The sequence below is a fragment of the Notothenia coriiceps genome, unplaced genomic scaffold (assembly GCF_000735185.1).
Source record: "Notothenia coriiceps isolate Sejong01 unplaced genomic scaffold, NC01 NC01_scaffold00036513, whole genome shotgun sequence".
Taxonomy (NCBI): Eukaryota; Metazoa; Chordata; class Actinopteri; order Perciformes; family Nototheniidae; genus Notothenia; species Notothenia coriiceps.
This window is the reverse complement of record NW_011369214.1, coordinates 26,940-40,572: the sequence shown is the minus strand read 5'-3', so window position 1 is coordinate 40,572 and position 13,633 is coordinate 26,940. Positions and strand designations below refer to the sequence as shown.

The window sequence follows — 13,633 nt, the reverse complement described above, 5'->3', positions numbered from 1 at the left end:
GCGCCGCTGCTAGGGGGCGCCAGCCAGGTACCCAAAAAAAAAATATATATATATTTTATTTTTTTACTTTTTATTTTTTTATCAAAATAATAATAAGTGAATAAGTAACATTTTTCATTTTTGATTGTTTGTTATGTGGATTTGTAGTATTTGTGTTACTGTATTTTCAATGGCGCAACGGCGGTAATTAAAGTTTAAAAGTCTCAAAAATGAAGAAATTAAAGGACGGCACAAGTGGAAACAATTCACAAAGGGATTAAACTGTTTAAAACACATAATCTACAAAATGGAGGAGACCGATCTGATCAGAGAAACTGTGACAAATAATCCAACTCAAACCGGCATGGACAATGACTATGTATTAAAAATGCGTTTATCCAGACAAGCCTGGTTTAGACACTTTACGGGCAGAAGAAACATTTCTATTAAAGAAATAATTATACATTTCTGCAGGGCTCGACAGTAACGGTTGCCAGGTTGCCATTGGCAACCATTCAGAAAAAATGTCAACCACTTCTTGGCCTTTGGTTGCCATCAGTGCCAACCAGATTTTAGCATAAAGAAATAAGGACAGCAAACAACTAAATGTGCACCCCAAAATAGATAAATGTTAATTATTTGTTGTATTAAGAGTGATATTTAATTATTGTTGTGACCAGTCGGAACCTGATACTTGGTGTGATTACGGAGCCAGAAAGCGATGCACGTTTACTCGCGTGCGCTGTGCGCCGTGTGTTTGTTTTACAAAAAATGGCGAAGCAAATTAAGTTGTTTGACTGTGGGTTAAAAAGTTCGGCCAACCCGTCAACATGATTCAACTGATAAAGCAAAATGAACCCGAACGAAAAGCAAAGAGGAAATGTGTAAAGTCTAGGAGGCGAAATATATATGTACATTCTGCTACATTGTGCATTTACTTCCGGTAAAAGTTCCTTCAAAATAAGAGTCCCAATCTTATTACTACCAAAATAAAAGTGCAAAACGAAACTTTACCATAGGAAAATATTGGCATACAAATATAATCACTTCTATAAAAAAACACATTTTAAATGTAGTTAGACATATTAAAGGTAATTTACAGTATTAATAATTAATATCTAATTCTTGTCTGTGAATGCTTTTAATTTATTTAACATTAGAAATGTATTAGTCTGGCCAATGACAGAACCACAATCAAGAATTCAATGCTGAAGGGCCAGTGGATCTATGGTGGGGGTCAGCACAAAGGTCAAGAGAACCCACATTTGAAAGGGAGACAACGGATGACGAAACTAGTGACTTGCGCAATTCATGTTTGAGGGATCTGTGAAGAACATGACAACAGCTGCACTACTGATATATAGTATACCAGCAATTGAGGATGGACAAGTTTACTACCACTTAAGTTTCAAATAATTGTGTTAATTACTTATTGTAAAGCATTTGAACATTCTTTTGTCACATTTTCATTATTAAGTTGATAAAAAAAATAGTATTAGCCACAAAGACTACTGTGTATACTGTATATTGTAATAGTTATAATATACAAATTCCAACTGTATAGTAATATAAGGTGATTAAAAATGGCAACCGTATTTTTAGTTTTGGCAACCAAAAGCTGATGCCAAAACGCTAACTTTTAAAAGTTAGCGTTGAGCCCTAAAATGCTGCAGACAATTTCTTCATCACTTACTGAAGTTTCCAAGTATCCAGTTTTCCTGCAAGAATTAGAACTGTTCCCAGACCATATACAAATTATAGAGTATATTAAATTATGTTATACACACACTAAGCTCACAGTAAATTCCAGGAAAGCTCACATATGAACCCTTGTATTTTACCATTTCTTAAGATCATAATGTACATGTGTTTGTAAGAAAAAAATGCAACGAACAAATGTATAATGCATATTAATAAATATTCTTTATTTTGTAAATTTTTCACATTGCGCTCTTATCACACCCACATCTTCAATACAAATAGATGTTTATTCTCTGTAAAATCATTTATATTCAGAATGTCTGTACACATTTAATGGTACAACCTTTACCACTACACTGAAGTGTCACCAGAGAGAAACAAAATAGAAAAAAGAAAAGAAAAAGAAAAACATGAAATAAGACTCCTAACATGTATCCCTAATGTCACAGCTTGAACAGCCTGATTAGTGATTCCACTGTGCACCTACTCAACAACCCTACACAAGACCAACAACGAACAGCTAGGCTTGGTCATAGAAAACAATTACCAGTGACACAATGAGATGGAAAAGTGTATAAGTGCAAAATAGAGAGATGATCAACAGAAAGTAAGAATCAAATTCGCTTTAAAGAAGAAATGACCGAACAAGACATCAAATGTACTTCCGAATTGTATCTATTTTTTGAAAGATGTTGCAGCAGTGGTCACAAGTGTTTTTCCCAGCGAAGATGCCATTAGTGCAGTTAGTTGACACTGGTGGTGGTGAACCACTTCCCACAGACTGGCTTGCTCCTCTCAGTGGCGCGGCAGTAGTTGGTGAACTTCTCTTTCAGGAGCTGTCGGTAACGGTTGCGGTTGTTGTAGAAGGACTTGTTTCTTTCAAAAAATGCCTTGATTTCATCCTGTGTCAGACAATTCTCTTCATCTGAAGCCACTTCTGAATTATCCTGTAATAGCAACAAAACCGAAAATCAGGAGGTTACATTGAGCCATACAAAAAAAGTGTCTTAAAAGGTCCCATGTCATGCTTTTCCGGTTATTACCCCTCCCCAGGCTGAGTTCCGCGGTGTCTTGCAGACCCCACGCAGCAACCAGGAAACGACACCAGTAATCCAGCTCACACTGTCCGCTCCTCGAGCCTCAAAGGGCGGAGCAGCGAGCCCCGCAACGTCCCGCCAACACGGCACCCAGACCCCACGCAGCATTCTCATCCGTTTGTCATTACTGGTGTCATTTTCTGGTTGCTAACAAATGCCATTGTAACACATAAATACTGATGTTCAGCTGTAACGGTGGTGGACTAATCAGAACAGAGTGGGCGAGCTGACCAATCAAAGCACATAGGGAAGGGGGGGGCAGGAGCTCCAACAAGGCGTTTAGGACAGAGAGTGAATACACATACTATACAGAGATGCTGTATGAGAAAACCAATGTGATTTTGGAACATTGAACAATGGAAATCTATTCTAGTAGACCTCAACAATGGAATTATGATCAGTAAAAATGGCCATGTCATGGGACCTTTAATCAATTCTTATTAAGAAAAAAACGAGGGAACAAAAGCAATTATTTTAAAGAATAAACTAGAGCTTTCATGCAGCAGACTGTTTTTATACAGGAGTAGCAGCAACACGGCATTACCACTGTATAATATTCTGAAATGTTATTGTAATTTTTCATACTAAAATATAGAGGTTTCTTGCTTTTACTGACAAACATGACATTTCAAGACATCAACTTGGACTTATAGAAACTTGGATGCATATTTTACAAACAAAACAAATCATTAATCGATAATGAAAAAAATTGTTTCTATCATTCATAAAAATACACATTGTCTCCTGTAAGGAGGATATTTATTTTAGTATTAAATAAAAAATAAAAATACTGACCAGAAGTTCCACGAGACTTGTGTTTGCCTCTGGATGCCTTGCATCGTGCCCGAGGTTATTGTGATGTATTGCCCACGGTAACTGTAGTGCAAGGCTGGCAAATGGGCCGCCACATAAGGAGGAAAAGATTTCTTTGGTACGGCAAGTGTGTGATGTTGGTTGACTGTGGCCTGTGATCTCTTCTGACAAAGAACCGTCACCTTTTTGTCCCTGTGGAAATGAGCATACTTGTGTTAATTCACAACTGTAAATGTACAGCACACAGAATGTGTCTTCTACAGTGTGTTCTCTTACCTGGTCATTGCATAAACCCTTGCCCTTCCTTTTCTTCTTTTTACTCTTGCATTGAGGGTTTTCCACAGAGTGTGGCCAGCAGTCCACACAGCTGTCTATTCCATCCTCCTCCTTTTCTTTAGCACAGTGGTGAGCATTTGAGTCATCTCCTGCAGAAGGTAAACAAAGACACACTGTGAGAAAAAGACCTGAGACCCTCTACTGTATGTTAAGACTCTGTTCAGAGGCCTCAGCATCTTAAAAGCAGCTCAAACCAGACCTGCTTCGTCATGGTTGCATATTCCCTCAGAGCAGGCAATATCAGAACCCACTCGCGATCCTGTCTCACTGCCCTCCATACTGGAGGAGTAGCCGCAGTCACTACCATTGCTGTGGGGAGCCACATCTGAAAAAAACACATGGATACATATTTAAATACAGACTTAATGGCTTTTAGGGATGTTCGTGTCGTGGCTGTCACTTTCTTTCCTAAATGTGAAAAGTATCATGTGCTCTACGCTGCAAATGGCTAAATTAAAAACTAAAATAGGGCTGTTTGTAGCGGAGGCATTTGATTTTGAATTAATTCCAACAAATTACTCGTTAGTTCCAATGACAGCCTTGTCCTCCTCCGTGCATTGTTACCCTGTTTTGTGTTGTCTGGGCAGATACAGGAAGTGCTTCCATTGGCAGCCACACTCTGATCACATCCGGTCTCCTCCTCCTCATTGTGGCTACCACAGACTTTGCAAGCATCCTCAACGGCCTCGAGTGAACCCTGCAACACAGCAAGTTGGACAGACATAAATAAATACATGCAAATGAATGTTTATCTGCAGATGAACGCAGATTTCATGAGAATTTCATGTCCCTCACTGTTGGAGGAGGATTACCTCATCCAGAGTTTTCTCCTTGTCCTCTCCCTCCTGCTCAGAGATCTCAAAGCCACACTTGTTTTTGCGACGATTTTTCCGCTTTAGCCTCTTCTTCTCCTGCTTCAGCTCTTTGGCCCTCTCCTCCTCTGACAGCTCCTCCACAAACTGCTCCAGCCGACTGATCCCCTGCATCTTCTCCACAGCCATCTTGTGGCATGGTAATATATAGATTATCAAATGGCCATTATGCGTTTATTCTCTGGCTGAAATATACCATTATTCCAACTTTTGTACCTCAAAATGTTTACGTAGTGCATCAATCCCCAAATGGAACAATATCTGCCAGGTCTGCTCCTCCGCTCTTAGTTTCTGCCAGATCCTGTGCAGCCGCTCATACAGGTGAATACCCAGACAGGTCAGGACTTCTTCTTGTGCAATGTCAATAGTCTTGGCATGTCTTTCTCTGCGTCTTCAAAAACATCAAAAACATTATCATCAAATGAAAAGAAACATGGCATGATATAGGCAAGGCAAGGCAAGCAAGTTTATTTATATAGCACCTTTCAAAACAAGGCAATTCAAAGTGCTTTACAAAAATTAAAGACATTAAGAGCATTAAGAAACATATTATAAAAAACACTCATAAAAGCAAAGATAATAAAACATGAATAACACAAAGGTACATGAATAAAAGTTACAGTGCAGTGTGAGATACACACATCTGAAATGTTTAGGTCTGACTCTCAATCATTGCTAACTTTTTAGCTTGACCTTTCTTTTTGAACTTATCCTTTAGTTATTTCAAGTGTTTCATGCTAAATGAACCCCCCTTTGGAAAATTCTAATCTGACCCCATGGTACCTTTTTAGTTTTCGGCGAAACAATTCCTCTTTTTTAAATGCACATTAGTTCAGTTTACCTTGTCTTTCCAGGACAATATACTCCATTTAAACTGAAGCAATCATTGGTTGAAAGAGAGCTCTGTAGTATTCATGGTGTAAACCGTTACTTACTCGTAGCTTCCCGAGAACTCAGGCTCAGCCCGGCCGAGGAGGTGAGCGATGAAGTCGGTCTCGCAGCACACGTGGATGTGGCGTTCGTGGGGGCAACAGCATAGTCCCTCGTACAAGGCTGCGCAATAGCCCTTCTCTTTAGTGCAGTCCAACTCCCCGACCAGGATGTTGTAGGCCCTCAGCACTTTGTTCTTACAGTCAGTGCAGAACCTGTGGACAAGAATGATCCACACGGTTAATTGAAACCTTTTTGTACCACTGATACAGCCATTAAGAGGGAAAGAACATGTTTGAAATAAAGGCTATGATAATAACACTTTACCTGTGTTTACGCAAGTATGTCTCCAGTGTCTCTAGGAGGCAAGCACTATCAATGAGGACCACCTCATCCCTGCACTCCTGAGACATCAGCTCCCACACATCCATCCAGCTTCCCCTGTAAGCAGACATACAAATATTATAGCTGTGCCATCACATTGAACAGTCATCATCACTCAAACCTGTAATTATTGATTGTTTTGCCAACATATGGATAAAAAAAAAAAAGACTGTTTACAAAAAGTGGCTCTGGCTTAGGGGGAAAATGGGCATGTACCAAGGGGAGGGTAAGTGGTTAAATCCCCAGCCCCCTGCAGTCAACATGTCAAAGTGTCCTTTGGCAAGACACTCAAGCTATGTAGTCTAAGGCAGTGTTGTAGTCAAGTCACCAATTCACGAGTCCAAGTCACTCTTGAGTCCCCACTTTTCGATTCCGAGTCACCTAGGGAGAGTCGGAGTCGAGTCCGAGTCCAAGTCCGAGTCACCCAAGGAGTGTCCGAGTCATCATTACCTGTGTTCGAGTTCGAGTCCAAGTCCAAGTCCGAGTCACCCAAGAAGACTCCAAGTCAAGTCCGAGTCACAAGTCTTCATGTATTAACCTTCGTGAAATGTAGCTCTAGCTCCTCTACATTGCTTTTATCTTGTCATTTTATACTAATCTGTCTATTGAACTGCTGTGAAGCCAGTTTGGCTACAATTCTTGTATAAAAAAAGGTGCTATACAAATATAAAGCTTATTACTCATATTAATATTAATATTATTATTAGTATATGACCTTTAATATGTCTAACTATATTTAAAATGAGTTTTAGAGAAGTGATTATATTTGTATGCCAATATTTTCCTATGGTAAAGTCTTCGTTTTGCACTTTCATTTTGATAGTAATAAGATCGGGACTTTTGAAGGAACTTTTACCGGAAGTCAATGGACAACGGAGCAGTGTAAACATACATGTATCTAGAGAGGCGAAGTCCCTCCCTTTCCGGGGGACCTCCATGGGACCTTATTACGGAAAAATTATGTATTGAAGTCAATGGGGAGAGAAAGATTATCTTTTGATCCCGTTTGAATTGTGCCACGAATTACACATATAATGTTTGTCAATTTAAAAGATAATTTTGCAAGTCAAAAAAATAAAAATTTGTCGTAAAACTGTGAAGTAAAACTTTTTTTTTTGTGTGAAACCGCTCAATGAACTACATCTCCCGTCTCGCACCACACACCAAGAAGGCCGTCACGTTGGCACATTTCACTTCTTTCTTTCAGAATGAGGCGAAAATCACTACAAGTCTGGGCATGTTGAGAGCTGTACATACACACACACAAGGGGAGTTAGTCGGTTCCAGGGCTTGAGTACTCCATCTCTGGTCTAAGGTATTGAATTATATGCAAGTCAGTTTGGATAAAAAAAGCTAAATGACATGTAATGTAATACACAACACTTGCAACCCTTTTAAGAAATTCTTAACAAACAATACCTTACAGAATTCGCACATCCAGCAGATATTGAGCGACATTAGCGTCCATTAGCGTGCCTCAGTGGTTGCGTTTCTGACAACCTGTCATATAAAAACAGGTCTAATATTCTCTTTATTTAACTCTAGTTGTATAACTGGCTCATGCTTGGCTTTAATGTCATGTTTGACAAAGTGCCCAAACTGTAAAAAATTAAAAACATCAAATGGCACACAATGATGACTGACCCAAAATATAGACCTTCTGTTTTCTTTCTACTGGACAGGGGACACAAACTGTCCAAAAGGAAAGGAGACTGTCGTCTTTCAGTGTAACTCTTAAAACGTACAACTCTCTCTTTGATCCCTTCACTACGGTTGGATAGAAAATGATTAAAATGCAGCCTCATAACACAAACAGCCTTAAGGTCTCTTTAGAGAAAGAAACCACTGATACAACAGGAAAAAGTCATTTTACTCACCCCAAAGGTTTAGGTTTGTGTGTTTCTAAGGAGTGCAACTGGCAGCGTTTGTTCTTTTTACTTTTTGGAATGGCATCAATCATGTCATTCAACTTTGACCTGAAAAAAAGAAAACAGTGCAAGTTGTTCACATATGACACTATTCAAGAAGAAAAGGACACAGTGTCAGAACCTATTTTTACTCAGTATGTGCATTGAATTCATGTATCTGATTATAAGGCCTTACATTTATATTGATATAATGTATTGACAATAAAAGTAATACAAAAATGCTTCGACCATCTTTTTACTGGACCAAAAAAAAAGGCAAAGTTGTACCTAACCCTAAATGGTTGATGTTGTGGTTTTTTCTTACATTTTGCTAATTGTAAAGTTGGTAATACATTTAATTTTGAGTGCCATTAATAAAGTAATACATCTTAATTGCCTTAAGCTGTAGGAACACTGTACTAAAGAGCATTATTTCAGCATGTATACTGTAGCAGTATGCTTTCATAATCTTCCAAAAAACATAGAGAGCATTTCTTATTGATGTCACATATTAGGAACACACTTGTTTGTATCTTACCCGTGGACGTAGAAGAGGGTGTACAGCTTCTTTACGTCTGCTAAACATGCTTTGGTGACAGAGAGCATGCCTGTGGGTTTCACTGTGAGGGGCTCCAGGGCTGGGTTCCCAGATTCCACTAAATGTGAGAAAAGGTGCTCCACACTTCGTCTGCAGCCCACGCATGGCACCAGCTGAGATAATGCACTGTACACCTCTCTGGAATTCACCATCAAGGCAATATTCAAGTCCTCTTGCTTCAACTTGGAGTGATCCTGAAGGAATCATACATTTGTTAACACTTTGTTGACAAGTCACATGAGGCTTCTGTCAGCCTCTGTACACGGAAGATTACAACTAGCACTTACCTCAGAAAATTGTTTCCAATGAGACGTGTTTATTTCTTGGCTGTCAACATCCATGACGCTATCAGAAAATTCCATCACCATCTGACAAAGAGAGAAAACATATTACAGTTAAAGTACAATATTTGTAGAAATGTTTTATTTGCAGCCATGCTGATAAGTTTCACATGACAAGATTGCAGTCTTTGTTGTTATAGTTTATACTATATTGACACTGATTGGCTTGCAGGTGTCTTTGTACAGAGCAGTTAGCAGAACATTTTAGGTGTACATTAAGGTGTAGAAATGTAAAGTAATAACAAAAATATATATCTTTGTCTAATGCATAGTATAACAATGTTAGCAAAACTGTGTGTCCCTCCCTGGATTTAAATGTTTAGATAATAATCAGTGCTTGGTAATAACTTAGCCTTTATTTGTGGAAATCAGTCAGAGAACTGATGGAGTGCTAACACCTGACCCAAAGAGGATTATGATTAGCCACTTTACACATGTAATCTCCATTCTTTTTTGTGATCACCAACATGGGAAAGCTGACTAACCGTGAGAGAATCATCGATATACAGAGGAATCTGTCGGGCGAGAAATGGGTAGTCCTCCTCTCCTTCCCTGCAAACTGCTACCAAACGGGCCATGACTTCTTCCAGTGGGCTGTGGTGCTGCTCGCCTGCAGGTGACACACAATAAATCACATTTGCACAAGCTATACCAAGCTAATGCTAATGTATTACAGGTCATTGCAAGCTAACTGTAATATCACCTTGTCACCAAAAGCTATGTTTCCGACAAACAGGCAATAAAACACGGCACACAACACCCACTATTTCCTGACGTTGATAACATCTGATTTAACGTTACTCACACAGTTGTAGTACAGACAGGTTTGTCTTGACCCAGATTAGTTAGTTAGTAAAACAACCTGATAAACGACAGCTTGGATGGATGAAGGTCTATGACGCTTCAGTTAGTTCTAGTTTGAAGCAGTTTGAGCAAGACATATGAATTATGACTATGTTTACACCTTGCTATTTGCTAGGCAGGCTAAAGCAGAAACGTACGGTAACCGGCGGCTAGTCAGTTAGCCTCCTAGCTAGTTTGATTTGCCAGAACGATTTTAGAAATGTAGGAAGTCGGCCATTATTATTCGCACAACATGTTCATGCGATGAATGTAAACTGAAGTTTAGAAACCTTCTAACCAATAATACATATACTGCAGTGGTGATATCGTATGTCTACGCCCTGTCGATGCCAGCAAACTTGGCTAACTCCTACAAGGCTAATGCTTGAATACGGCTAATGCAAAGTTGACTGGGTGACTGGCTACTTAGCAACTGTCATTCTCACGGGCTTCTCCTATTTACATTTAAAATATTGAAAGTAACATGTCACCTCGACAGATGACAGGGACACCTGACTTAGACTAATTATTGGGTTCACTTACCCGCTACTAAAAGTTCTCCTTAAATAATAAACAAGTGCGACAGTGAGAGAGCTGCTACGGTGGCGAAATCTTCCTGACTGATTTCACCTTTGCCCTTTTCACGTCATAGCTGGCGTTATAGTGGGTGTGGCCTACAGGGGGCGCTTTATTTATATATTTGAGAGAAAATGTGTTAATAGCATAGAGTCTGTATATAAAGGTTAATAGTAAGCCTACAAATAAAGTTGATTAAATCAAGTATGTTTCAAATGTTTAACAAAGCCCTTGGTATTTCCACTTTCTTATTACTTGTTATTTCCACTTTCTAATTAATATTAATATATATGTATTCATAATTATGTTTCTGTATTAGATTTTAACCCTAGCCGATTTTTGGATACAAATAATAAGCAGGGAAGTAACAAACAAGAAATAAGAATATTTGGACTTTATTTGTGTACCTTTCATTCATTAAAATGCAGCTCAACAAAATAAAAAAACACAATAGAAATAAAATACAAAAAAAGTTAATAAAAAAGCACAAGATCCAAGAGGGTGAATTAACTAGTAGAAACAGTAGCAAAAAAAGATAGATTCTACATTACCTAAATGCCAGCCTGAATAGGAAGAGGAATTGAGGTGAAAAGATGAATAAGAAGAAAGCATGATTTAGCAATGACTCAACTGAGAATTTAAGAAAACTTTTGGATTTTTATAATTTGTTTTCCAAGGCCTCACTTATTTTGAGACAACATTTTATCATGACATTCATTTACTTCCATAAACAAACAAATAATGTACAGTTCTATGTTCAATATCACAGAAAATGTCTTCTCGTAACATAACATCTATGTCTTCAGCATTTTTAAATGTCCAAGTCTGCCAGTCAACCCCCAGAAAAAAAACCCTTACACAAATTAACCATGTTTGATGAATGCAATTTTACCAGAATTTCAAAGTTATTCCCAAGAAATGTAAAATCTGTATTACAGAGCAATTAACGAACATGTAAGAAAGCAAAACACACACTGAAAATGAGCTACTGCAACTCAGTGTGTCCACTATGTAGTTGGTTAAGCCCGTCATGACATTTGCGAGCAAGAAAAATAACAGCTGATTCCTGCTCACGGCTTGAACAATACAGTGTCTTTCTATCTCGTCTGTCTTTTTATCAGAGTCTGATTGTTTTTTATACAAATTCCATGATGTGGGCATCAAGTGACAGCCTGATGATCTTTTGGAAAACAGCAAAACCATATCAGCTGTACCAAGACAGGACATAAAAAACAAAGACTGAGCCACACTCCACAGGAAGAAAGGTAGATTAGCTAGGCGGCGAGACACTGGCTCAACGAATGTCAGACATGCGTACAAAGCAGTGTACAGGACCACACTTCCCAAGAACAGGTTAAAAATGGTTTGGAGCCACTGTCTAACATTGGATCTGGGTTGCATTACATAGAGTCCAACCTGAACCCCTGCCATATAGATGGCTACGTAACCCAGGACAGAGAATATGCCCTCCTTGTTAGCATGGAGAAAGTCCTTTTCTCTGTCATTGTTGTGGATAATGAAAGCCTTTAGGCCAGATGTCTCCAGAGTGAATTGATAACATCCGCTGATCAGAAGGGCAACGAGCCATGATTTATTGGCTGGTAAAATGGCCAAAAGCACAGAAGCCACAACTCTGACAATAGCTAGTGTGAAGAAAAAGTTCCAGTGGACGCCATATTCTGTCACATGCTCCTGGTAGCCGGACATCTTGAGGCTCAGAAGCCTTCCCATGCCAAGCACAACCAGGGGCCACACAGACATGAGCTGCTTAGCGATGTGATTAATCTTGGATCCTGAGATGTTCTTCCCCCGTGCCTCTGGACACACAAGGGCATTTGCAAAGACATACGCTCCAACACCAAAGTCCATAACACCTGTCCCATAGGTTTCAGCTTTAGCATATCGCCTTGGAAAGACACTGAAGTCTACGGCAAGAATGCTGATGGCTGTTTTCACATTCACAAACACTCGAAAGATGGTCACAAAGGGAACCTGTTTGAATTGAACGTGGCTTTTGAGGAAGGTGCTGACAGTTCTCTGAGCAGATTGAATACTGACATGGTGGATGTACCATAATACAAAGGCTGAAACAACGGTAAGGCCCAAGATGACCTGGTGGAGAACGCTGCTCAGCACGGTGCACGACAGGACGAGGGGAAGGATAAGCAAACAGAAGTCTAGAATCAGGTGAGAAATCAATGGAAGTGGCAGAGGAAGAGTCTTTTTGGCCTGATAGTAGATAGTCAAAATCAGTCCTCTGTTAATGAGACATAGTGGGGCCAGAAAAGAGCCCAGGGCCACCTCCTGCAGACTGGTCCCATTGAGGTTACTGATAAATGCTTCCTTCAGGTCCTTCTGAGACATGGCCTGAAAACAATAAAATGATTTATTTTAACTTAAATCAGAGAAACACATTTGGACACATATAAACACATTTAATAAGACACTTTTAACAACATTTAGGACTCTGTGACAGCATACAGGGCCCGTGTTTAGACCTTTCTGATTCAGAGGCTAAAAAAGTCTCCCCTCATTGCATTAAACACTTGATTTCATATTTTCAGCTCAAGCAGCCTTTGTTCGTAACCATACAAATTTGACTTTCAACTGCACTAGTTTTCACATTTTAATATGGTATTTTACTAGTATCACTCACTACGACTCATTATTACATTCTCATTCAGTTATCTGATATAGCAATAGCCAACTACGACGCAATACCAGGTCGTTTTTTGTCTAGTGATCAGTACTTACCACGGATTTTACTGTCAGGCTTCGGAAATTCAACTTCACAAAAACCTGTTTCACAGCATACCTGTTTGCAGTAGCTTGAGGTCCCGAGACTAACCCACCAGGATGCCGCTGCAGTGATACAAATTCAGAGCCACTATGCTTCCGGATTCAACCCCGTGACGCATTCAGGACAACTCGGATTTATGAGGACTTCCAACCTCAACAGGTCCTGTGTGTCTAAATATTCTAAATAGTAGGCTATTTGACTTATCTTGCTAAAACTACATCGTGAATACGAAGGTCAAATAGCTCTGTTTCAGTGTCTACATCAGGCAACCGATAAATGAAGACTAGACTTTTGGATAAGTAAAAATAGAAATAGAAAAACAAAACCTCCTGATTTTAAGTCTGCATTTAATATGCATCTATATGCATAGACTGTATATATGTCTATATGTCTCAGACATAAAATATACAAGTAAGTGTAATTATAGAAAAACACCGGTGTAATGTTCAGCTGGGT

General features: G+C 39.2%; 2 protein-coding genes across 4 annotated transcripts; both read right to left on the bottom strand.

Annotated features, from left to right (window-relative positions):
- Window positions 1-1,880: 1,880 nt before the first annotated feature.
- Window positions 1,881-10,434, bottom strand: ggnbp2 (gametogenetin binding protein 2). 2 transcript variants are annotated; one of them, XM_010792606.1, is made up of 14 exons: window positions 10,345-10,434; window positions 9,444-9,568; window positions 8,905-8,985; window positions 8,558-8,811; window positions 7,990-8,088; window positions 6,056-6,169; window positions 5,734-5,943; window positions 5,015-5,189; window positions 4,739-4,927; window positions 4,446-4,623; window positions 4,126-4,251; window positions 3,867-4,015; window positions 3,573-3,782; window positions 1,881-2,627 (listed from the first exon to the last, which is right to left on the bottom strand). In XM_010792606.1, the coding sequence occupies exons 2-14, from the start codon at window positions 9,534-9,536 to the stop codon at window positions 2,424-2,426; spliced, it is 2,082 nt and encodes a 693-aa protein (XP_010790908.1). In that variant the 5' UTR covers window positions 9,537-9,568; window positions 10,345-10,434; the 3' UTR covers window positions 1,881-2,423. The 2 variants fall into 2 exon arrangements, with proteins under 2 accessions (XP_010790908.1, XP_010790909.1); XM_010792607.1 differs by having other exon boundaries at window positions 4,491-4,623.
- Window positions 10,435-10,783: 349 nt separating this feature from the next.
- On the bottom strand, window positions 10,784-13,278 carry pigw (phosphatidylinositol glycan anchor biosynthesis, class W). Of its 2 annotated transcripts, none has more exons than XM_010792604.1 (2): window positions 13,132-13,278; window positions 10,784-12,744 (listed from the first exon to the last, which is right to left on the bottom strand). In XM_010792604.1, exon 2 carries the CDS (start codon window positions 12,739-12,741, stop codon window positions 11,266-11,268), a length of 1,476 nt encoding a protein of 491 aa, XP_010790906.1. In that variant the 5' UTR covers window positions 12,742-12,744; window positions 13,132-13,278; the 3' UTR covers window positions 10,784-11,265. The 2 variants fall into 2 exon arrangements, with proteins under 2 accessions (XP_010790906.1, XP_010790907.1); XM_010792605.1 differs by having other exon boundaries at window positions 13,193-13,278.
- Between the last annotated feature and the right edge of the window lie 355 nt (window positions 13,279-13,633).

Bases quoted from the DNA above. Each gene is read 5' to 3' on its own strand.
- ggnbp2 (XM_010792606.1), bottom strand. From the start codon at position 9,536: ATGGCCCGTTTGGTAGCAGTTTGCAGGGAAGGAGAGGAGGACTACCCA. The intron at 8,986-9,443 runs GTTAGTCAGCTT...TCTCTTTGTCAG, and splicing joins ATATCGATGATTCTCTCACG to ATGGTGATGGAATTTTCTGA. The intron at 4,624-4,738 runs GTAATCCTCCTC...GCTGTGTTGCAG, and splicing joins AGGAGAAAACTCTGGATGAG to GGTTCACTCGAGGCCGTTGA.
- pigw (XM_010792604.1), bottom strand. From the start codon at position 12,741: ATGTCTCAGAAGGACCTGAAGGAAGCATTTATCAGTAACCTCAATGGG.